Source organism: Littorina saxatilis, linkage group LG5 (genome assembly GCF_037325665.1).
Source record: "Littorina saxatilis isolate snail1 linkage group LG5, US_GU_Lsax_2.0, whole genome shotgun sequence".
In the NCBI taxonomy this organism is placed as follows: domain Eukaryota; kingdom Metazoa; phylum Mollusca; class Gastropoda; order Littorinimorpha; family Littorinidae; genus Littorina; species Littorina saxatilis.
The window spans coordinates 59,589,328-59,612,603 of record NC_090249.1 but is presented as its reverse complement, the minus strand read 5'-3'; the positions used below and the strand labels follow the sequence as shown (position 1 = coordinate 59,612,603).

Here is a 23,276-nt window from a genome sequence, read left to right as displayed (position 1 = left end):
ACCACTAAAAGTGACCATATCTCATGGTAGAAAGAGCCAATAAGCACCATTGTACTTCCTATGTCTTGAATTAACAGCTTTGTGTTGCATGACCTTGGATGACCTTGACCTTGGGTCAAGGTCACATGTATTTTGGTAGGAAAAATGTGTAAAGCATGTGAGTCGTATGGGCTTTGCCCTTCTTGTTATATTTAGTCAAGTTTTGACTAAATATTTTAACGTAGAGGGGGGAATCGAGACGAGGGTCGTGGTGTATGTGTGTGTGTGTGTGTGTGTGTGTGTGTGTGTGTGTGTGTGTGTGTCTGTCTGTGTGTGTGTGTAGAGCGATTTAGACTAAACTACTGGACCGATCTTTATGAAATTTGACATGAGAGTTCCTGGGTATGAAATCCCCATACGTTTTTTTCATTTTTTTGATAAATGTCTTTGATGACGTCATATCCGGCTTTTCGTGAAAGTTGAGGCGGCACTGTCACGCCCTCATTTTTCAACCAAATTGGTTCAAATTTTGGTCAAGTAATCTTCGACGAAGCCCGGGGTTCGGTATTGCATTTCAGCTTGGTGGCTTAAAAATTAATTAATGACTTTGGTCATTAAAAATCTGAAAATTGTACAAAAAAATTAAAATTTATAAAACGATCCAAATTTACGTTTATCTTATTCTCCATCATTTGCTGATTACAAAAACATATAAATATGTTATATTCGGATTAAAAACAAGCTCTGAAAATTAAATATATAAAAATTATTATCAAAATTAAATTGTCCAAATCAATTTAAAAACACTTTCATCTTATTCCTTGTCGGTTCCTGATTCCAAAAACATATAGATATGATATGTTTGGATTAAAAACACGCTCAGAAAGTTAAAACAAAGAGAGGTACAGAAAAGCGTGCTATCCTTCTTAGCGCAACTACTACCCCGCTCTTCTTGTCAATTTCACTGCCTTTGCCATGAGCGGTGGACTGACGATGCTACGAGTATACGGTCTTGGTGAAAAATTACATTGCGTTCACTTTCATTCTGTGAGTTCCACAGCTACTTGACTAAATATTGTATTTTCGCCTTACGCGACTTGTTTATTCTCGTCCTTCCCTCCCAACGGCTATCTCTGTCTCTCCTCTGTCTTTCTCTCTCCTTTTCTATTCTCGTCCTTGCCTCCCACCCCCTATCTCTTTCTCCTGTCTTTCTCTCTCTCCTTTTCTATTCTCGTCCTTCCCTCCCGCCCCCTATCTCTTTCTCTTCTCTGTCTTTCTCTCCCTCATTATCTCTTCTCTTCCTCTCCCCATCTCTTTTTCTTCTCTGTCTTTCTCTCCCTCATTATCTCTTCTCTTCCTCTCCCCATCTCTTTTTCTTCTCTGTCTTTCTCTCCCTCCTTCTCTATTCTCTTCCTCTCCCCATCTCTTTTTCTTCTCTGTCTTTCTCTCCCTCCTTCTCTATTCTCTTCCTTCCCTTCCACCCCCTATCTCTTTTTCTTCTCTGTCTTTCTCTCCCTCATTATCTCTTCTCTTCCTCTCCCCATCTCTTTTTCTTCTCTGTCTTTCTCTCCCTCATTATCTCTTCTCTTCCTCTCCCCATCTCTTTTTCTTCTCTGTCTTTCTCTCCCTCATTATCTCTTCTCTTCCTCTCCCCATCTCTTTTTCTTCTCTGTCTTTCTCTCCCTAATTATCTCTTCTCTTCCTCTCCCCATCTCTTTTTCTTCTCTTTCTTTTCTTCTTTCTTTTCTTCTCATCTCGTACTCTTTCTTTTTCACTCTCAAGCCATTTGCATGCCAGACTGCGTCTGTATCTGCCCGCGCTGGTGGGGATGGTTGTGGTGGAGGTGGTGCCCGTAAGCCGATTTCAGAGCCCGGTGAGCTGCTTGGCTGGGTCGCCGCTGACGTGGGTCCTCATCGATTTTTTTCTTCTTTGGCCGCCTTGATTATCATCCTCTTCTCCCTCCACAGCCTCTCCCTCCGCGCCCCCTCCGCCTCCTCCTCTTCCTCGTCGTCGTCGTCGTAATTAAACCTACACCTTTTCATGGAGTGTTTTACCGCTTGCTTCTTGTGGGGCTTGCTAATAGGGACCTAATGCGGTTTGGTGGAGAGGATACCTGCCGCACTCGGTCCCTAAACCCACCCCCCCCCCCCCCCCCCATTTAGCCCTGCCTGTCTCTCTCGTTCTCTCTGGCTGTGCAAGGAGCTCTTTGCTGTGTCTGCTTCCCATGCAGAGTGGTGGTGTGGTCGTGGTGGGACGGACGGATGTTGGGAGTTGTATTGGGCAGGTGCTTGTGGTCGTGGCTCTGGTGCTTGTGGTCGTGGCTCTGGTGCTGCCGCTTCTGTGCTCTGTGTGTGGGACTTGCTTCTTCCGTCCTCTGTGTGTGGGACTAGCTTCTTCTGCGTGGGGGACTTTCTTCTTTTGTCGTCTGTGTGTGGGACTTGCTTCCAGTGACTTCCTTGTGTGGCCAGTTCCTTCCTTTTTTTACCAGTTGCTGTTTTCCACACATGGCGATGAGGAGGTAATGCTGGTTGTAGCTATGGTTAGGCTTGGGGGGGGGGGGGGGAGTATATTTGGAGAGTGAAAACGTTCACGTTGACAGCCTGTGGACAATGACTAACGTAACAAGCACGAACTTGCGCATACCGATGCGCTCTCGCGTCAACTACTGGCAGGAAACAGGCAAGACCATACTCACACCGTCGCACGCCTTTGTCAAGCACTGGCACTGTGGCATGAAAGTACGCGTGGCGATGCTCTCTTGGGTCGTACACTTCCACGACACACGCACGAACATACGCACATCGAGAACTGATGCACGACTATACGTATAAAAAACGCGCCCCGGTAGGACATACGCACGAACATATATGCGATCTTTCCAAACTCTTTTTGGCAAACAGCGTCAGGATACCGGCTCACAAACATGCACATAACGAGACACTCACACCGACAGTCTTGCGTCATACACTGTTACGATACAATGACGCACAAACAGGCAAATACACATGCAGTGTTGCGGTACTCGATGCACTGGTAGCTGGGAACACATGCTCGCATACGAGTGTACGCTTGCTAGTACGGATGCACTCTCTCTAATAAGGTGAACGCCAGGTGATTTTTGTTTTTCGCTTATGCCAAGTAATATGGCCGAAGATGGAAAGATGCTGATGCTGTAGAAATGTAAACGTGTACCCGTGTGTGACTTGAAAGACCTTGTTGTTTTGTTATATTCTAATATTTCATATTTCATTAAAGGACATAGGCTACAAGGTGACGTGTGTTGCTAAGATACTGTATGTTCTTTAAGCTCTGAGATAAAAACTTGTTTTTAAAGTGTTGCTTCGCATTGGTCGAATTGTAATAGAAAACTGTCTTCGTTATACACGTTGAGATCCAACGGAACGTTGAAATAAACCGCTAAAAGGTACCCCCCGTGGTTCAAATTGAATATCGAAAAGATCACCTTACTGTTAAAAGACGCCGGTATTCTGGATAGATTTATGCCGGAGTGCTTGGCAAAATCAACCCACGTCCTCGTTTGCGAAGGGCAAATCATTTGGTCTTCCATTTCAAGAACCCTTGTGAGAAATGAATGGCTGGCGGTGTCGTGTTTGTATGGAAGACGATCGTGCACTTTGAGATGGATTTGGTGCGATTTCTCCGCTAGCCGGCTTGTGTTCTATTCGTGTAAAAAGATGGTTTGTGTAAATTTGTCGAGCGCGCACCTTCCCGGATCGATACTTGGCCACAGGTCCTGAATCGATACTGAAGACGAGGACATCTCTGTCTGTCTATGTTTGTCAGTCCTCTTTGTCTCGCTTTCTCTTTCTGACTCTGTCTGTCTGTCTGTCTGCCTCTGTCTGTCTCTCTCTCTGTCTCTGTCTCTCTGTCTCTATCTGTCTCTATCTGTCTCTGTCTCTCTCTGTCTCTCTCTGTCTCTCTCTGTCTCTCTCTCTCTCTCTCTCTCTCTCTCTCTCTCTCTCTCTCTCTCTCTCTCTCTCTCTCTCTCTCGCTCCCTCTTACTTCATTAGTGTTTCTGTTTTAGAATACATTAATAGTGTTGGTCTGTGTGTGAGTGTGTTTTCCCAGGACAGATTGTTAGAAAAGACCCAGTCTTAAATCTTAATCCTTGCAACATAAAGTTCAGTTCAGTTCAGTTCAGTTCAGTTCAGTTCAGTTCGGTTCAGTTCTCTCTCTTTACACACACACACACACACACACACACACACACACACACACACACACACACACACACACACACATACACACACACACACACACACATACACACACACACACACACAGACAGACAGACACACACACACACACACACACACACACAGACACACACACACACACAGAGACACACACACAGACACACACACACACACAGACACACACACAGACACACAGACACACACACAGATACACAGACACACACACAGAGACACAGACACACAGACACACACACACACAGAGACACAGACACACACAGACACACAGACACATACACACACACACACACACACACACACACACACACACACACACACACACACACACACACACACAGACACACACACACACACACACACACACATACTCTCTCTTTCTCTCTCTCTCTCTCTCTCTCTCTCTCTCTCTCTCTCTCTCTCTCTCTCTCTCTCTCTCTCTCTCTCTCTCTCTTTAGATCACATTGCCTTCTCTTTATTTCTCAGACAATCATGGATTTACTACTGCCCCAGCTAGAAATAGCGAGAGTGCATGTATAAATCGTGCGCGTTTGTGTGGCAGTGTATGTGTGTGTGGCAGTGTATGTGTGTGTGGCAGTGTATGTGTGTGTGGCAGTGTATGTGTGTGTGGCAGTGTATGTGTGTGTGGTACTTGAGTGTCGGTCTGTCGGCTTTTCTGACTCTCATTTCTATTTCCCTTTTGAGGTAGAACAATACAAGTGGACAACACTTGTCCATTTTCTTCTCCCTCGCTTAAAGATCATACACCTAAGGCGCCATTTTGGAAAGTTTTCTGATGATTTGGACCTTAAAATGTTCAAGGGACATTCGCAGTTCTGTAATTTAGAAACACCTGCAATGGTTTGCTCAAAACTGCTCCGAAACTATGCCAAATAATTAAATGAATTTTAATCAGCGAGCGGTTTGCTTCGCCCAGCTCTCCTGTGTCAGGAGTTTGGACTTCCGTTCGTCATGATACTTTATTTAATGTTTATAGATACAAACCGTTGGATTGAGGAAGTCAAAACTATAGTCTAGCAAACGCATGCACATTCCGTACCATACAGGGTTACAACGCTTCGCATTACATAAACACTTTCCGTTGGAGAATATTACGTTCTGAAAAGACTACCAAGCACAGCATTTGAAAAATAGAACGCTCAAACACTAATTCTAAGACCTTCCCCGTGTGTGTTGTCATCTATTCAACACCCAAAACGAACTCTGTAGCTCTCGGCTCAATTTTAAATCTGTATATTTAGGAACAGTCAAGGGCGAAAGGTAGGACGAACATTGTGACTGGCACAAAAAGACGTCACAATGAGAATTATGCCCACTCAAAACACAGCCGTTTTCAATTTAAGTAACTGAGCGTTTAAACGTTTAGTTTGAAGGTATTCCTGGTGTGTGGTCACATGATTACAACCCCCAACCTGCACTGTATAGCTCTCGGGGCGATAAGAGACCGTTGTTTTGCTAGATATAATCATTTAACCGCCCCTATTATTACTTTTGGCTCCAGAAGCATTGGTCCATAGAGCTACATCTAGTTGCTTTGTTAGATCTCTTGACCATCCATCTCGCTCTGTGGTTGGAACAGCGAGTTGGAATTGTAACGTTTGTTTATTGATCGAAGGAATTGTAAAGTTTGTTTATTGCTGGAAGCCTCTGTCGTCCTCTCCCGGTATCCTAATTGAGGCTGTTCATTTGTATTGAAACTTTCGATGGAGAGCTTATTTTTTTCGTTTGTAAATTTTTTCTTAGGTTTTGTTAGATAGTTTTTGTTCGGTCGTTCGAGTGTCCTCGTTTATGCAATTTAAAAAAAAAGGCTCAGCATCTTTCAAGTTCGGTTATTGTGTTTGCTTAGTTGTGTCCTCGTATTAAGCTTGCAGGCCTAACCGCGTACTACTGTGTTCAGTTTTTGCATTCCATTTGGGTTTTATCCAGGCAAAGCAGCCTCAAATTGAGCAGTATGTGTGTCATATAATGATGTGTGAGACAGTGGCAAAAGGTCTTAGTTACTGACATTTGATCATGCAAGAATAGTCAAACGAAAATGGATCTGACAACTGACTTCATTTCTTGTTCAGTTTGTTCTTCAAACATATGTGTGAGACAGTGGCAAAAGGTCTTAGTTACTGACATTTGATCATGCAAGAATAGTCAAACGAAAATGGATCTGACAACTGACTTCATTCTTGTTCAATTTGTTCTTCAGACATATAATTTACCATCAACCTGATAACTAAATGCACAAATAAAGAAGCAAGGTATTTTATGCAGGCATTCCGTTTTGAAGATAGGAAGAGAATTTAGACATTCTCTTTGGTGCTTTACTATACTAGATTAAATAATTACCGCTTTTGCCTCCTTTCAAAATCGCAGTTTCCTTTGAACTTTACAGCGTGTGTAAACGTCGAGTCGTAAATGCAGCTGTAATGGGGCTTCTGCCTTTGGTCTGTTCTTGCTTGATGAATAAGTTACTGTGTCCCTTACCGTTAAGTTGATTAGTGTTGGGCTTTTCCCTGCATTCAGTACCCCCCGCGGGTTAGGGGGAAGAATTGACCCGATGCTCCCCAGCATGTCGTAAGAGGCGACTAACGGATTCTGTTTCTCCTTTTACCCTTGTTAAGTGTTTCTTGGATAGAATATAGTCAATTTTTGTAAAGATTTTAGTCAAGCAGTATGTAAGAAATGTTAAGTCCTCTACTGGAAACTTGCACTCTCCCAGTAAGGTCATATATTGTACTACGTTGCAAGCCCCTGGAGCACATTTTTGATTAGTGCTTTTGTGAACAAGAAACAATTGACAAGTGGCTCTATCCCCTCTCCCCCCTTTCCCCGTCGCGATATAACCTTCGTGGTTGAAAACGACGTTAAACACCAAATAAAGAAAGAAAGATGCATTCAGTGAGTGTTTCGTCTGATTCAGCTTCCGATTCATAAATTGTGTATACGTATAATACAACTTTACCTGTAGTTTATAACTCTACTGTACGGACGCACGGACACACACACACACACACACACAAACGCAAATGTACACTCTCTCTCTCTCTCTCTCTCTCTCTCTCTCTCTCTCTCTCTCTCTCTCTCTCTCTCTCTCTCTCTCTCTCTCTCTCTCTCTCTCTCTCTCTCTCTCTCTCTCTCTCTCTCTCTCTGACATATTCACTTTTCTGCTGTCTTTATGTGTGGTTTAGCTCGGTTCAGAAAGCTTATTAAACTCAATTTGTACTCTCAATATTTTGCAAAAACGTAAATGAATCAAATAAAACATATCTCAAAACCCATGACATCGAAAAATGTAACCAACCTGCCTAAAATACCTAAGATGAAATTTCGTTTTATATCTGTATAGTGCTCGGAAGGGTTGACATTCTGTTGTCTCCCTCGTTCGTCTTATAAAGGAGCAATTTTTGTCTCAGGAAGTCATCGCAGCGTGACGTGCCCTTGCGGGGGTTGTCAAGCTTTTTGTCCCTCCCCTGAAAATCAATAGTTTTGGCGAACGTGATGGAATGATTGTCTTGCGTTGCGGGGGCTGGAATGGACTGCATTTATTCGGAGGGTGTAGTTTATTTTTGGCATTTTCTCTGTTGTGCGCCTGTTTTGTTTAGAACTGTTTCCTGTCATATGCTTAGTTCTTACCTCAGCTGCTGTCTGTCTGTCTCTCTCTCTGTCTCTCTCTGTCTCTCTCTGTCTGTCTGTGTCTGTGTCTGTCTCACTCTCTCTGTCTCTCTCTCTCTGTCTCTCTGTCGCTCTCTCTCTCTCTCTGTCTCTGTCTCTGTCTCTCTCTCTCTCTCTCTCTCTCTCTCTCTCTCTCTCTCTCTCTCTCTCTCTCTCTCTCTTCCCGATAAGGTGAATTGGTGTTGACTTTTGTTCTCTCTTTTTCTGAGAGTTCCGGGCTGCACCTGTTTTGCAGGAAGCACTTTGCGTATGTAACTGCTTTTGAAACTTGTCCTAATGTGTCTGTATGCTGCGGCCTAAACTTGTTTTGCATTTTTACAAGTGTTTTGTGTGTTTTGTTTTGCTTACAAAGAATTGTTTAACTGTCTATTAAATGTGTTATACTGTGTGTGTGTTTCAGCCTGGCGGTGAAAAGCAGCAACACGCAGCAAGAACGCAGTAAAGATGCCAGGCTGAGCAACTTGCAAGAAAAGGACGAACCGTAAGTTATCTGCTTCGTTATGTCGTGCAGTACTCTGTCTGTCTGTCCGTCTGTCTCTCTCTGTCTGTCTCTCTCTCTCTCTTTCTCTCTCTCTCTCTCTCTCTCTCTCTCTCTCTCTCTCTCTCTCTCTCTCTCTCTCTCTCTCGCACTCGCTCTCTCTCTCTTTCTCTCTCTCTCTTTCGCTCCCTCCCCCCCTCTCTCAGTCTCTCTCTCACCCTCTCTCTCTCTCTTCTCTCTCTCTCTCGCTTCCCCCTCTCGCTCTCTCTCTCTCTCTCTCTCTCTCTCTCTCTCTCTCTCTCTCTCTCTCTCTCTCTCTCTCTCTCTCTCTCTCTCTCTCTCTCTCTCTCTCTCCTGTCCATTTTGACCTTATTTGTTTGTGTCCAAGAAACTCATAGACGCTGCAAGTTTTGATGTTTGTCTGTCAGTGATGTCAACCAGCTTGCAAGGTTTTAGTTGTCATGTCACGTGCCACTTTGTTGCTAAAAGTGTTCCATCCAAGTGTAAATGATGACCCCTCCCCTCTTTCACCCTCCCCTCTTTCACCCTCCCCCTCAACTGCCGCCCATTTCTATCCTACCCCCCTTATATAGATCTATAAATAAAATCCAACATGGCGGCTGTTTGACCTATATCTCTGTATGAATGGCTGCCACCTCCCTCTACAGTGGGAGAGATAACACAAAAAATGACCAGTCTAGCATCCCTGGAGTTCGGACTTGCTAGCGCGAACCAGCCAATCTTCTTATTACTTTTCCGTTCTCTTTCTCCCCGACCGTGCGATGTAGTGAGAAATACGATTGGCTGATTTGATACTGCTTTCCACTCTTCCCAAGCCTTAATAGGATTTTCCTTCGGAATAAGGCCTTTTGCTGAATCGCATTGAGTTATGTACGCCTGATCGGGTTGTCAATTTGCATTTCTCTCTCTCTCTCTCTCTCTCTCTGTCTCTGTCTCTCTGTCTCTGTCTCTCTCTCTCTCTGTCTCTCTCTCTCTCTGTATGTCTCTCTCTCTGCCTCTCTCTCTGTCTCTCTCTCTCTCTCTCTCTCTCTCTCTCTCTCTCTCTCTCTCTCTCTCTCTCTCTCTCCCCCCTCTCCCCCCCCCCCCCCCCCGTGTAAATATGTGATTAGATTAGTCCCCTCTCTGGGCGAGGGCTGGTTGAAAAAAAGCTCGTTGTATTGCTTATGCCACAACCCTCGAAAAATAAAATTTGATTTGATTTGATTTGATCTCTCTCTCTCTCTCTCTCTCTCTCTCTCTCTCTCTCTCTCTCTCTCTCTCTCTCTCTCTCTCTCTCTCTCTCTCTCTCTCTCTCTCTCTCTCTCTCTCTCTCTCTCTCTACCAGTCTGCACAGACATGTTCCAGGCTTAAGCTTTTGGTATATGCCCAAGTGGAGGGCTGGTCTTATCCCATGTACAATCTGGCCACATCTGAGATGGTCAGCCCAATCGTGTTGTACGACATGGACTGTGCCTGTAAGGCTCGGCGCTCACATATGTAACTTCAGCAGGACCGACGACGCACTGCAGATTATCCCAGCCCGCTACACGTTGCGTGAAAGGAAAACAGGCCAAGTACTCGTCATAATCCCTATCGCGGCATCAATAATAGGCAGTGCGTCGTCTGTGCCGCTGAAACTGCGCAGGTATATTCTGTCCAAAATGTAATTTGTTGCATACGCGCTGGTCACGTAGTCCAGTCTTATTGCATTGTCGACACAGATTGTTGAAGGCATGTTCATATTGCAGAATGGTCGTATGATGTGTCTCCATGTCTGGCTCTGAGAAGAATAGATTTGCAGCATCACAAATGAGCCACTCTAACTTCTTCTTCCGAATCATGAACGTGGTCCTTTTGGACGTTTTAACGGTTCAGCGAGTGTGGTTTTGAGTAGAGCTGGTTAAAATGGGTGGCCCATGCTCAGTGATAGATTACAACTATATTCACAGTTCAGTCGCAATTAGCGTTGGAGAATGCTGGACCTGGCACTCCCACCAAGGTTGGCTTGGAAACACTCTAACGTTAGAGAATGATGGACCTGGCACTCCCACCAAGGTTGGCTTGGAAACACTCTAACGTTAGAGAATGATGGACCTGGCACTCCCACCAAGGTTGGCTTGGAAACACTCTAACGTTAGAGAATGATGGACCTGGCACTCCCACCAAGGTTGGCTTGGAAACACTCTAACGTTAGAGAATGATGGACCTGGCACTCCCACCAAGGTTGGCTTGGAAACACTCTAACGTTAGAGAATGATGGACCTGGCACTCCCACCAAGGTTGGCTTGGAGACACTCTAACTCAGCATCCTTCTGCGACAGTGAAGGACGTGTTGAATGTTCAATTGATTCCAAGTAGCCCAGAAACCGACTTCCTAGTGAAGAGAGATTTTGCAGATGCGGAACTATAACCTGTGTTGTTTGTTCTGGGACATTTGTCATCGGTTGTGATGCCTTTACGGATGTGGTGCATCTGTCTGTCTGGGTGTGGTGCATCTGTCTGTCTGTGGTGCATCTGTCTGTCTGTCTGTCTGTCTGTCTGGGTGTGCTCGGTTTGAAGAGCCTATATTGTGTAGCGCGTCAGTTTTCATATTTTCTGACTTTCTCTCTGTCCGTCAGTCCATTTGGCAATGTCGTTAGGTTTCCCAACGTTACATCGTTCCACACTAATCGTTTATTGACCGCTCCTCTTTCTTTTTCTCTGTCTGTCTGTCTGTTCAACTAGCTGTCTTGCTGTCTCCCTATTTCTTTCTGTCTATCTCTCTCTCTGTCTCTCTTGTTGTATGTTTGAAAATGTACGCTTATTAGAGTGAACTCATTTTGTTTCTGTCCATAAAGCTGATAATGATAATGTGTGAACAATCTGATCTCTGCTCGGATATGTCTACTTTTTTTCGTGAACGGATCATTGTTTATATTTTTGTATCTGACTCTCACTTCTCAATGTCGTTGTATGTGTGCCTGAACGTGCCTGGGTCTGTGTGTGGTTGTCTGTGTGTATTCGTTCGTTTGTGCATGCGTGTTTTGTTTTTATCTTTGCCTCATTAGGCAAAAAATAAATAGTCTGTTTACGGTAACCCGACCGACCCTATTTTTTTCGCGCTACCCTAGACTTTATTTTGGCATTTGGGAAAAAAAGAAAAAAAAAAAAGTTTTTTTTGCAGAATAACGTAAAAATATGGTTTTTTGGAGAAAAAAAAAATCCCGACCTACCGACCCTATTTTTTTGGCCTATGTTACCGTAAACAGACCTTTTTTTTTTGGGGGGGGGGCCTTATCTGAACATATCACACATTTGTGTGACATTTCTTGTCGTCGGTGTGTCAGCCTTGCCGAGGTGTTGTGTCGGGATGTCTGACTGTTCGTGTTTATCTTTCAGGCCCACGTTAGAAGATCTCAAAGTTTGGGGGGAGTCCTTTGAAAAGCTGATGAAAACCACTGGTAAGACAATGTGTGTGTGTGTGTGTGTGTGTGTGTGTGTGTGTGTGTGTGTGTGTGTGTGTGTGTGTGTGTGTGTGTGTGTGTGTCAGTGCGTGTGTGTGTACTTGCGTGCGTTCGTGTGTCTATATCTGGAACTGTTTCTTGCACTCACGCTAGAAAATATGTTACGATCAAACCAAGTTATGTTGTCTATCAAATATTTTCAAAATTGTAGAAATTCCTCCCCGAAACAATTAATTGTTGAATTTTGACAAACCGTTCGCCGGAAGTTGCTTCCAACTTGCTTTCTTTTGTCTTATTTTATCAACATATGGCTGGTTTTTTCTGAGCTTGTGCACGATGATTCATTCATTCTCTCTCGTTCTTCATACCCGTTGCCCTGCCCAGAATTCAAAAGTTCTACGCAGAGCAAATAAATCAAGCAAGCACGAAATAAACAACCATTCCAAAAGCGGGGAAGTTGCTTGTGATTGGCTCAAACCTGTGTCCAATCTTTTTCAGTTAGCAGAAATTTGTTTTAATGTGAACGTGCCCCTTTATTTTTAGGCTGTTTGGCAAGAAAACGGCCTCGTGCTTTCATCAGTTTAGAGAATGTTGTTTGTTTGAATTTACATTAATTATTAAAGAGTAAAAACAACAACAAGACTACGGCTTATGTTGGTGTCGTCAAAACAAACTTCAATCAGAACTAACTGAGAAAAGGTTGAGAATTGTGTCTTGGTTTAAACATGATGTTATTACGATAACATAGGGCGGCATAAAATACAAAAGATAAAGTTGGGACAACGCAACAAGCTATGCTTATATTGAGAGGAATGGTCTTGTACAGGTACTGTTCAGGTCAAAACAATGCTAATACCCTTTAACCAAAACATCAGATCAAACGAGAGAATTGTGTTGTAGCTTAAGGGTGTTGGTGGACTGTTTCAGCTGGCAGAAAGTTGTTCCGAGAGTTTCTACGGTCAGAATACAGCGAGGAAAACATGCTGTTCTGGTTGGCCTGCGAGGAGCTCAAGACGGAGAACAACCCGGAGCTGGTGGAGGAGAAGGCGCGATTGATATACGAAGACTATATATCTATATTATCACCAAAAGAGGTCAGTGTCTTTCATTTACTTCGTCATCCCGTTATTATCCCATCACTTCCTGCCGGTAAAAAGCTAGAAGAAAGCAACACGATTAATATACAAAACTATATATCTATATTATCACCAAAAGAGGTCAGTGTCTTTCATTTACTGCATTATCCCATTATTATCCCATTGCAAGAAGCCAGCAACATGATTAATATTCGAAGACTATATATCTATATTATCACCAAAAGAGGTCAGTGTCTTTCATTTACTTATTTACTCATTATCCCATTATTATCCCAATTTCTTCCTGCCAGGGGAAAGCTAGCAGCAACAAGAGTTTCGCCACCCAGGTGTGTGCGTGTTTAGGTGTAATCCGCCACCTGCACTTATGGCAGAATGACCTAGGTCTTTCAAGTGCCACTGTGTCGACACGGGGCTGGGACATGGATACTGTCTCTGAGTATGCACATAAAGTTGAGCGGTGTTCGTCTCGGCTTGGATTCGAACCCGTGTCCCTAGGATCAGAAGTCCTATGCTCTACTGACTGATCTACCCGGACATGGGGATGGTGCATGCGACCTGTCACTGTGTACACTCACAGGGGCTTGTTGCGTCACGACCAGATCTGTCCCTCAAATGGCTATTAAATAAAACATGTTAAAACTTGTGTGAAAGCAACTGATGTGATCTTCAGATGCAGTGTCCAGAATCTAAGGAGGTTGCTTCAGGTTGTTCGAGGAAGAAAGTCCACACTTTGACTTTATAAGATCGTATAGCTCTTTTGTCAGTAAGGTGAAGAAAGCTCTTATTTCTTTTTGTGTACTGAGAGTACCTTTATTATAATAATAATAATGATAATAATAATCAAAAGTTGCAAAGCCATTATATAGAAGGGAGAGAATAGAAGAGCTTCAGAAATTAAGTTTTGTCATTCGTAAGTAATTAGTCGAAGTACAGTATTATATATCGATCGTAGTTCGCGCCTAGCACTGACGTCATAGTAATTACCGGTATATTGACTCTGAGCCGCGAACTCTCGCCGGTCTCTGTTTCACCAAATATATAGGTACTGACACCGTGGTCAATGCCGCCCTCAGTGCAAGGCTCAATAAACACAGCTACTTTAACTTACTAGCCGCGTGCTTAGTGTTGTGACGTTGCTTGGCAACCGATATACTTACCGACTCCATCTTTGACGTGAGCTTGCTGGGAGCGTTGTCTTGGATACGAAACAGTGGCTCGGCTGCTGCTCTGTTCTTGTGTGGCCTGCGGCCTGGCTTTGTATGTAGGATCCTATTGACATCGATTTCATTATTTCCCTTTCTTGATTCTATTTCCTCGCTTGTTCATGCAGCTTGTTCATGCAGTTTGGTGTGCGTGTGGTTATTTTGTGGGTTTTCTGTGGGTGTGTGTGTGGAGGGGGAGGGGGGTGGTCGAGTCGTAACTTCCTTGAAAGTCCCGTTTAAAATACTCTGCACTGGTTGCGTAAACATGCATTTAAAACGTTTTTTGTTTGTTTGTTTGTTTGGGCCAAGCCGCCTTAAGTATGTTTTCAGTCTTTCAATTTATATGCGCGTTATTTATCGATTCGTACTGAACCGAATAGTTATGCGCGTTTTTTGTATTTATCTATTTGCACTAACTGAACAGTTATGGGCGTTATTTCTCTTTTCGTAGTCAGAACCTGTCTAATTAAGTTTCGTTGCTACTTAACTTTCTTTCTATTAGAAACCCGGTCATTTTAACCAAATCAAAGCTTTTCTAATGCTACACTAAGATGTGTCACTGGCACTATTTTTGCGCTTTCGCGGCCAGTTGCAGCGCCACACCCCCTGGGTAGGAAGGGCCTGCTGCTAACACTGACCAGTTAGTCAAATTGTGTTTAACGCTGGAGAGCTGTTCATCAGTTTTCTCCTACTACTTCAGTGAACCCTATAAATCCTGTCCTTATTTTTTTTTTTTTTTTTTTTGGGGGGGGGAGTCGTATTCGCGAAGTCTTCTTCACGAAGCTCGCTGCGCGAAACTTTAGCATTCCCTTTAGTGTTCCCGAAGTCCACTTCCAGCTCAGTTAAGGACGGCCTTCATGTTCTGTTGTTTGTGACCCGACCTTTTAAAAATACGACTGACGCTGTTGATGTGTCTTGGTGTTGCAGGTTAGTTTAGACTCCCACGTGGTGTCTCGACCTTTTGAAAACACGCCTAACGTTGTTGATGAGTCTTGGTGTTGAAAACACGCCTAACGTTGTTGATGAGTCTTGGTGTTGAAAACACGCCTAACGTTGTTGATGTGTCCCGACCTTTTGAAAACACGCCTAACGTTGTTGATGTGTCCCGACCTTTTGAAAACACGCCTAACGTTGTTGATGAGTCTTGGTGTTGAAAACACGCCTAACGTTGTTGATGTATCTTGGTGTTGAAAACACGCCTAACGTTGTTGATGTGTCTTGGTGTTGAAAACACGCCTAACGTTGTTGATGAGTCTTGGTGTTGAAAACACGCCTAACGTTGTTGATGTCTCTTGGTGTTGAAAACACGCCTAACGTTGTTGATGAGTCTTGGTGTTGAAAACACGCCTAACGTTGTTGATGTATCTTGGTGTTGAAAACACGCCTAACGTTGTTGATGTATCTTGGTGTTGAAAACACGCCTAACGTTGTTGATGTATCTTGGTGTTGAAAACACGCCTGACGTTGTTGATGTATCTTGGTGTTGAAAACACGCCTAACGTTGTTGATGTGTCTTGGTGTTGAAAACACGCCTAACGTTGTTGATGTATCTTGGTGTTGAAAACACGCCTAACGTTGTTGATGTGTCTTGGTGTTGAAAACACGCCTAACGTTGTTGATGTATCTTGGTGTTGAAAACACGCCTAACGTTGTTGATGTGTCTTGGTGTTGAAAACACGCCTAACGTTGTTGATGTATCTTGGTGTTGAAAACACGCCTAACGTTGTTGATGTGTCTTGGTGTTGAAAACACGCCTAACGTTGTTGATGTGTCTTGGTGTTGAAAACACGCCTAACGTTGTTGATGTGTCTTGGTGTTGAAAACACGCCTAACGTTGTTGATGTGTCTTGGTGTTGAAAACACGCCTAACGTTGTTGATGAGTCTTGGTGTTGAAAACACGCCTAACGTTGTTGATGTGTCTTGGTGTTGAAAACACGCCTAACGTTGTTGATGAGTCTTGGTGTTGAAAACACGCCTAACGTTGTTGATGTGTCTTGGTGTTGAAAACACGCCTAACGTTGTTGATGAGTCTTGGTGTTGAAAACACGCCTAACGTTGTTGATGAGTCTTGGTGTTGAAAACACGCCTAACGTTGTTGATGTGTCTTGGTGTTGAAAACACGCCTAACGTTGTTGATGAGTCTTGGTGTTGAAAACACGCCTAACGTTGTTGATGAGTCTTGGTGTTGAAAACACGCCTAACGTTGTTGATGAGTCTTGGTGTTGAAAACACGCCTAACGTTGTTGATGTGTCTTGGTGTTGAAAACACGCCTAACGTTGTTGATGTGTCTTGGTGTTGAAAACACGCCTAACGTTGTTGATGAGTGTTGGTGTTGAAAACACGCCTAACGTTGTTGATGAGTGTTGGTGTTGAAAACACGCCTAACGTTGTTGATGTCTCTTGGTGTTGAAAACACGCCTAACGTTGTTGATGAGTCTTAGTGTTGAAAACACGCCTGACGTTGTTGATGTCTCTTGGTGTTGAAAACACGCCTGACGTTGTTGATGTGTCTTGGTGTTGAAAACACGCCTAACGTTGTTGATGAGTCTTGGTGTTGAAAACACGCCTGACGTTGTTGATGTCTCTTGGTGTTGAAAACACGCCTGACGTTGTTGATGTCTCTTGGTGTTGAAAACACGCCTGACGTTGTTGATGTCTCTTGGTGTTGAAAACACGCCTGACGTTGTTGATGTCTCTTGGTGTTGAAAACACGCCTAACGTTGTTGATGTATCTTGGTGTTGAAAACACGCCTAACGTTGTTGATGTGTCTTGGTGTTGAAAACACGCCTAACGTTGTTGATGTATCTTGGTGTTGAAAACACGCCTGACGTTGTTGATGTCTCTTGGTGTTGAAAACACGCCTAACGTTGTTGATGAGTGTTGGTGTTGAAAACACGCCTAACGTTGTTGATGAGTCTTGGTGTTGAAAACACGCCTAACGTTGTTGATGAGTCTTGGTGTTGAAAACACGCCTAACGTTGTTGATGAGTCTTGGTGTTGAAAACACGCCTAACGTTGTTGATGAGTCTTGGTGTTGAAAACACGCCTAACGTTGTTGATGAGTCTTGGTGTTGAAAACACGCCTAACGTTGTTGATGAGTCTTGGTGTTGAAAACACGCCTAACGTTGTTGATGAGTCTTGGTGTTGAAAACACGCCTAACGTTGTTGATGAGTCTTGGTGTTGATAACACGCCTAAGGTTGTTGATGTCTCTTGGTGTTGAAAACACGCCCTAACGTTGTTGATGAGTCTTGGTGTTGAAAACACGCCTAACGTTGTTGATGTGTCTTGGTGTTGAAAACACGCCTAACGTTGTTGATGAGTCTTGGTGTTGAAAACACGCCTAAGGTTGTTGATGAGTCTTGGTGTTGAAAACACGCCTAACGTTGTTGATGTATCTTGGTGTTGAAAACACGCCTAACGTTGTTGATGTATCTTGGTGTTGAAAACACGCCTAACGTTGTTGATGAGTCTTGGTGTTGAAAACACGCCTAACGTTGTTGATGTATCTTGGTGTTGCATACACGCCTAAGGTTGTTGATGAGTCTTGGTGTTGAAAACACGCCTAAGGTTGTTGATGAGTCTTGGTGTTGAAAACACGCCTAACGTTGTTGATGTATCTTGGTGTTGCATACACGCCTAACGTTGTTGATGAGTCTTGGTGTTGCATACACGCCTAAGGTTGTTGATGAGTCTTGGTGTTGAAAACACGCCTAACGTTGTTGATGTGTCTTGGTGTTGCATACACGCCTAACGTTGTTGATGAGTCTTGGTGTTGAAAACACGCCTAACGTTGTTGATGTGTCTTGGTGTTGAAAACACGCCTAACGTTGTTGATGTATCTTGGTGTTGCATACACGCCTAACGTTGTTGATGTCTCTTGGTGTTGAAAACACGCCTAACGTTGTTGATGTATCTTGGTGTTGCATACACGCCTAACGTTGTTGATGTGTCTTGGTGTTGAAAACACGCCTAACGTTGTTGATGTATCTTGGTGTTGCATACACGCCTAAGGTTGTTGATGTATCTTGGTGTTGAAAACACGCCTAACGTTGTTGATGAGTCTTGGTGTTGAAAACACGCCTAACGTTGTTGATGAGTGTTGGTGTTGAAAACACGCCTAAGGTTGTTGATGTGTCTTGGTGATGAAAACACGCCTAACGTTGTTGATGTATCTTGGTGTTGAAAACACGCCTAACGTTGTTGATGTGTCTTGGTGTTGAAAACACGCCTAACGTTGTTGATGTATCTTGGTGATGAAAACACGCCTAACGTTGTTGATGAGTCTTGGTGTTGCATACACGCCTAAGGTTGTTGATGAGTCTTGGTGTTGAAAACACGCCTAACGTTGTTGATGAGTCCAGGTGTTGAAAACACGCCTAACGTTGTTGATGTGTCTTGGTGTTGCATACACGCCTAACGTTGTTGATGAGTCTTGGTGTTGAAAACACGCCTAACGTTGTTGATGTATCTTGGTGTTGAAAACACGCCTAACGTTGTTGATGAGTCTTGGTGTTGAAAACACGCCTAACGTTGTTGATGTATCTTGGTGTTGAAAACACGCCTAACGTTGTTGATGAGTCTTGGTGTTGCATACACGCCTAAGGTTGTTGATGAGTCCAGGTGTTGAAAACACGCCTAACGTTGTTGATGAGTCTTGGTGTTGAAAACACGCCTAACGTTGTTGATGAGTCTTGGTGTTGAAAACACGCCTAACGTTGTTGATGTGTCTTGGTGTTGAAAACACGCCTAACGTTGTTGATGTGTCTTGGTGTTGAAAACACGCCTAACGTTGTTGATGTGTCTTGGTGTTGAAAACACGCCTAACGTTGTTGATGAGTCTTGGTGTTGAAAACACGCCTAACGTTGTTGATGTGTCTTGGTGTTGAAAACACGCCTAACGTTGTTGATGTATCTTGGTGTTGCATACACGCCTAAGGTTGTTGATGAGTCTTGGTGTTGAAAACACGCCTAACGTTGTTGATGAGTCTTGGTGTTGAAAACACGCCTAACGTTGTTGATGTGTCTTGGTGTTGATAACACGCCTAAGGTTGTTGATGAGTCTTGGTGTTGAAAACACGCCTAACGTTGTTGATGAGTGTTGGTGTTGCATACACGCCTAACGTTGTTGATGTGTCTTGGTGTTGCATACACGCCTAACGTTGTTGATGAGTCTTGGTGTTGAAAACACGCCTAACGTTGTTGATGTGTCTTGGTGTTGAAAACACGCCTGACGTTGTTGATGTCTCTTGGTGTTGCATACACGCCTAACGTTGTTGATGTCTCTTGGTGTTGAAAACACGCCTAACGTTGTTGATGTGTCTTGGTGTTGAAAACACGCCTAACGTTGTTGATGAGTCTTGGTGTTGAAAACACGCCTAACGTTGTTGATGTATCTTGGTGTTGCATACACGCCTAAGGTTGTTGATGTATCTTGGTGTTGAAAACACGCCTAACGTTGTTGATGAGTGTTGGTGTTGAAAACACGCCTAACGTTGTTGATGAGTGTTGGTGTTGAAAACACGCCTAAGGTTGTTGATGTGTCTTGGTGATGAAAACACGCCTAACGTTGTTGATGTATCTTGGTGTTGAAAACACGCCTAACGTTGTTGATGTGTCTTGGTGTTGAAAACACGCCTAACGTTGTTGATGTGTCTTGGTGATGAAAACACGCCTAACGTTGTTGATGTGTCTTGGTGTTGAAAACACGCCTAACGTTGTTGATGTGTCTTGGTGTTGATAACACGCCTAAGGTTGTTGATGAGTCTTGGTGTTGAAAACACGCCTAACGTTGTTGATGAGTCTTGGTGTTGCATACACGCCTAACGTTGTTGATGAGTGTTGGTGTTGATGAGTCTTGGTGTTGCATACACGCCTAACGTTGTTGATGAGTGTTGGTGTTGATGAGTCTTGGTGTTGCATACACGCCTAACGTTGTTGATGTATCTTGGTGTTGAAAACACGCCAAACGTTGTTGATGAGTCTTGGTGTTGAATACACGCCTAACGTTGTTGATGTATCTTGGTGTTGAAAACACGCCTAACGTTGTTGATGTCTCTTGGTGTTGAAAACACGCCTAACGTTGTTGATGAGTCTTGGTGTTGAAAACACGCCTAACGTTGTTGATGTGTCTTGGTGTTGAAAACACGCCTAACGTTGTTGATGTGTCTTGGTGTTGAAAACACGCCTAACGTTGTTGATGAGTCTTGGTGTTGAAAACACGCCTAACGTTGTTGATGAGTCTTGGTGTTGAAAACACGCCTAACGTTGTTGATGTCTCTTGGTGTTGCAGGTTAGTTTAGACTCCCGCGTGCGCGAAGTGATCAACCGCAACATGGTGGAGCCCACCCCGCACACGTTCGACGAAGCACAACTGCAAATCTTCACGCTCATGCATCGAGACTCCTACCCCAGGTTCCTCAACTCCCAGATCTACAAGAGACTGTTGCAGCAGTACCAATCCACGTGAGCATGGTGGCGCCCCTCCTGTGAACTACAACATAACAACAAACAACTCACTCACACATTTCTTGGACGTCTTTCTCCTTTTGGCTCCGCGGATCTCGTCGACATGCTTCCGGGATGATGAAGAGATACGAAACACGAGTGCGCGCGCTCTGCTTTGTTTACAACAACAACCCTATTGGTTGCTTGCTTGCTAGCTCGCTGCCCGGATGTGATGTGATTCGCCGGTTCTTGTTGTGTGATCAGCCGCCATGATGTTGATGGTTAAAGTGAGGGGAAGCGTGGAGCATTGTGGGATACCACGTGTCATGGCGGCTTCAAGGAGGAGGAAGACGAAGAAAGAGCTGGATTTTGTTTCTTCTGGTTGGTTGGATGTTGGATGGTTCGCTCGCGTTGCAGACTTGTATTATTTGGATTTTATTTTCCTGGACTCGCCTTCCTCTGTGCTCCGGCTCGCCCTAGTAGCACCCTGCCCCCAGTATCTCACGTGTGTGTGTGGTGGGGGAAGGGCATGGGGGTGGGGGCCCACGGGAGGAATAAGAGGTGAAGGTCGATGGGAAGGAGTGGTGCGCCACAGACTCTAACGGACTCATGACTTGAGGGAGGCTTTTGGACTCTCGGCTGTCCGACCCTACAAGGAGTGTACAAACACAACAACAACAACAAGAACAACTCTCCTACCACGAATAGAATACTTCCTCGACTTTTTTTTTTAACTGTTTGATTGTTTCCCTCGAACTGGATGAAAAAGACACAAATAACTTGAAGAAAAATCAGTGATAATATGTCAAAATACACAAAAAGAAACGTTTGTTTTCAAGCCTTTTTTTTTATGAGTTCGTTGTTCTTTTTGTTGATGATAGTTTGGGTTTTTTAAATGTGAAAATCATTGTTTGAGAATGGATGTATTTACCTACGGTCTCATTCCTTATCTGAATGTCTACAGTGTGCCCCTTTTTAAGAGTGGCCATGTTCCTACGTGTCTGTGCATGGCCAGGCTCCCAGAGACTGTGGTATTCAATTATTCTCACGTTTCTGGCTTTTACGCTTGCAAACGGAAGTGATGTATTTTTGGACCTTGCATTGAAACTTCGGACGTGAAACGGTCAGCTTTTGCAGACGTCACTTCACCTTTGCGTGCTTCGTCATCAGAATTTGTGTACGGACTTTTTTTTTATGAACCTCACGACCAGCTTCAGTTATTTTTGCCATGTAGTCAAGTCGACATTGATCGACATTCAAACAGCTTTTATTGCACAGGAATCGCAGGCGTTGCTTGTCCCTCCACAACGGCCTTCGAGTAGAAGAATCCAGGTTTATTTCGATGTGGAATAATCAAGTGCCGAGAGCAACAACCTCCGAGCTCTGCGCTGTGCAAGCCAACAATCAATAGGCTCCAAGGAGACGGTCAAAGGACTCGGTAACAAATGTTCTTTTCTCTGTGGATTGCCAGTCTAAAAAGAGCTTCGTAAACAAGTTTCTGGCAACCACAGACTCGCGCTTTCTTTGGATTCTTGTTTGGGGACGAACGGGGTCGTTTAGTGAGCATTTGGGGACGAACGGGGTCGTTTAGTGAGCATGAATGCATCTAGAGAGCCCCTTCTATAGTGTTATCAAGAAATGTTCCGTTTTTCAGAAAAACAAAGTTTGGAAAATCATTAGAAAAGTGTTTTTTCTTCGTGTTTTTTTCTTTTCTGGTAATATTTTTACCCATGGATGGGTTATTAAGTCACAGAATTTTAACTGTAGCATAATTCTTTCTTGCCTTCTAAATCTGGAACAAGCACCTTTTTATGTTCTCTATGGGTAAAAGTTGCAAGGTCTTTAATATCCTCATTCACTTGTCTTTTATTCAAAACATCTTCTTTTTTCCTGACGACAATAACGTTGACCCCAACTCAATTGGGAGCTTGCGTCAAAATTCGTCACCACAACAATGAGAGATCAGCGTATGTGATAGTATACTAAACATCTCAGCGTACTGATGTATGTGATAGTATACTAAACATCTCAGCGTACTGATGTATGTGATAGTATACTAAACATCTCAGCGTACTGATGTTTCACATGACCAATTCTTCTTAGAGGTTTTACCACAGGCAATGGCTGTTCGGTGGATGCCTGCAAAAGTTGACCGTGTTACGGACGCAGTGTGGTTTGTGCAATGAAAATGAACACTTTTATATAGGGAGGCCCGGGCCTTCGGTTTATTTAGTGCGTGTTGTATTTGCTTGTATACTTTTATGTGGGAAAGGCTGGTTCCTAAGTCCATCGTGTCGGACTGACGTGGTTCATTTTGATTGGACGACTGTATGCTGTCGTCTGATTGGAGGGCTGTCCATTTTCGCGGTCATCCTGTCACTCGGCTGTTTGTGTGATGCTACGTGTATGAGAGAGAGTGAGAGACAGAGAGAGAGAGAGAGTGTGTGTATGTGTGTGGGTGTGTGTGGGTGTATGTGTGTGGGTGTGTGTGTGTGTGTGTGTGTGTGTGTGTGTGTGTGTGTGTGAAAGAGAGCCGGCACCCCCCAAACGGGTATTTTTTGTCATCGATAACCCTCGTGTCAAGTGCGGGTTGTTTTTTTGTTGTTGTTTCGTTCCATTTGTCGATGCTTCTGGCATCTTTCGTTTGTCACATACCTGTACACTAGACCACAAGTTATTCATTGTACCTAGGTAGCTTGAGTCCTCTCTCT

The 23,276-nt window shown here is 43.8% G+C and overlaps 1 protein-coding gene across 2 annotated transcripts in view; it reads left to right on the top strand.

Annotated features, from left to right (window-relative positions):
- The window catches only part of LOC138967595 (regulator of G-protein signaling rgs-2-like), a 171,016-nt gene extending 149,607 nt beyond the window's left edge, over positions 1-21,409 (top strand). For both annotated transcript variants that reach the window (XM_070340194.1, XM_070340193.1), the window contains 4 exons: positions 8,296-8,376; positions 11,752-11,813; positions 12,744-12,910; positions 20,411-21,409. In XM_070340194.1, the coding sequence (XP_070196295.1) occupies positions 8,296-8,376; positions 11,752-11,813; positions 12,744-12,910; positions 20,411-20,587 (487 nt within the window). In that variant the 3' untranslated portion in view covers positions 20,588-21,409. The remainder of the gene's footprint in view (positions 1-8,295; positions 8,377-11,751; positions 11,814-12,743; positions 12,911-20,410) is intronic.
- The last annotated feature ends 1,867 nt before the right edge of the window (positions 21,410-23,276 follow it).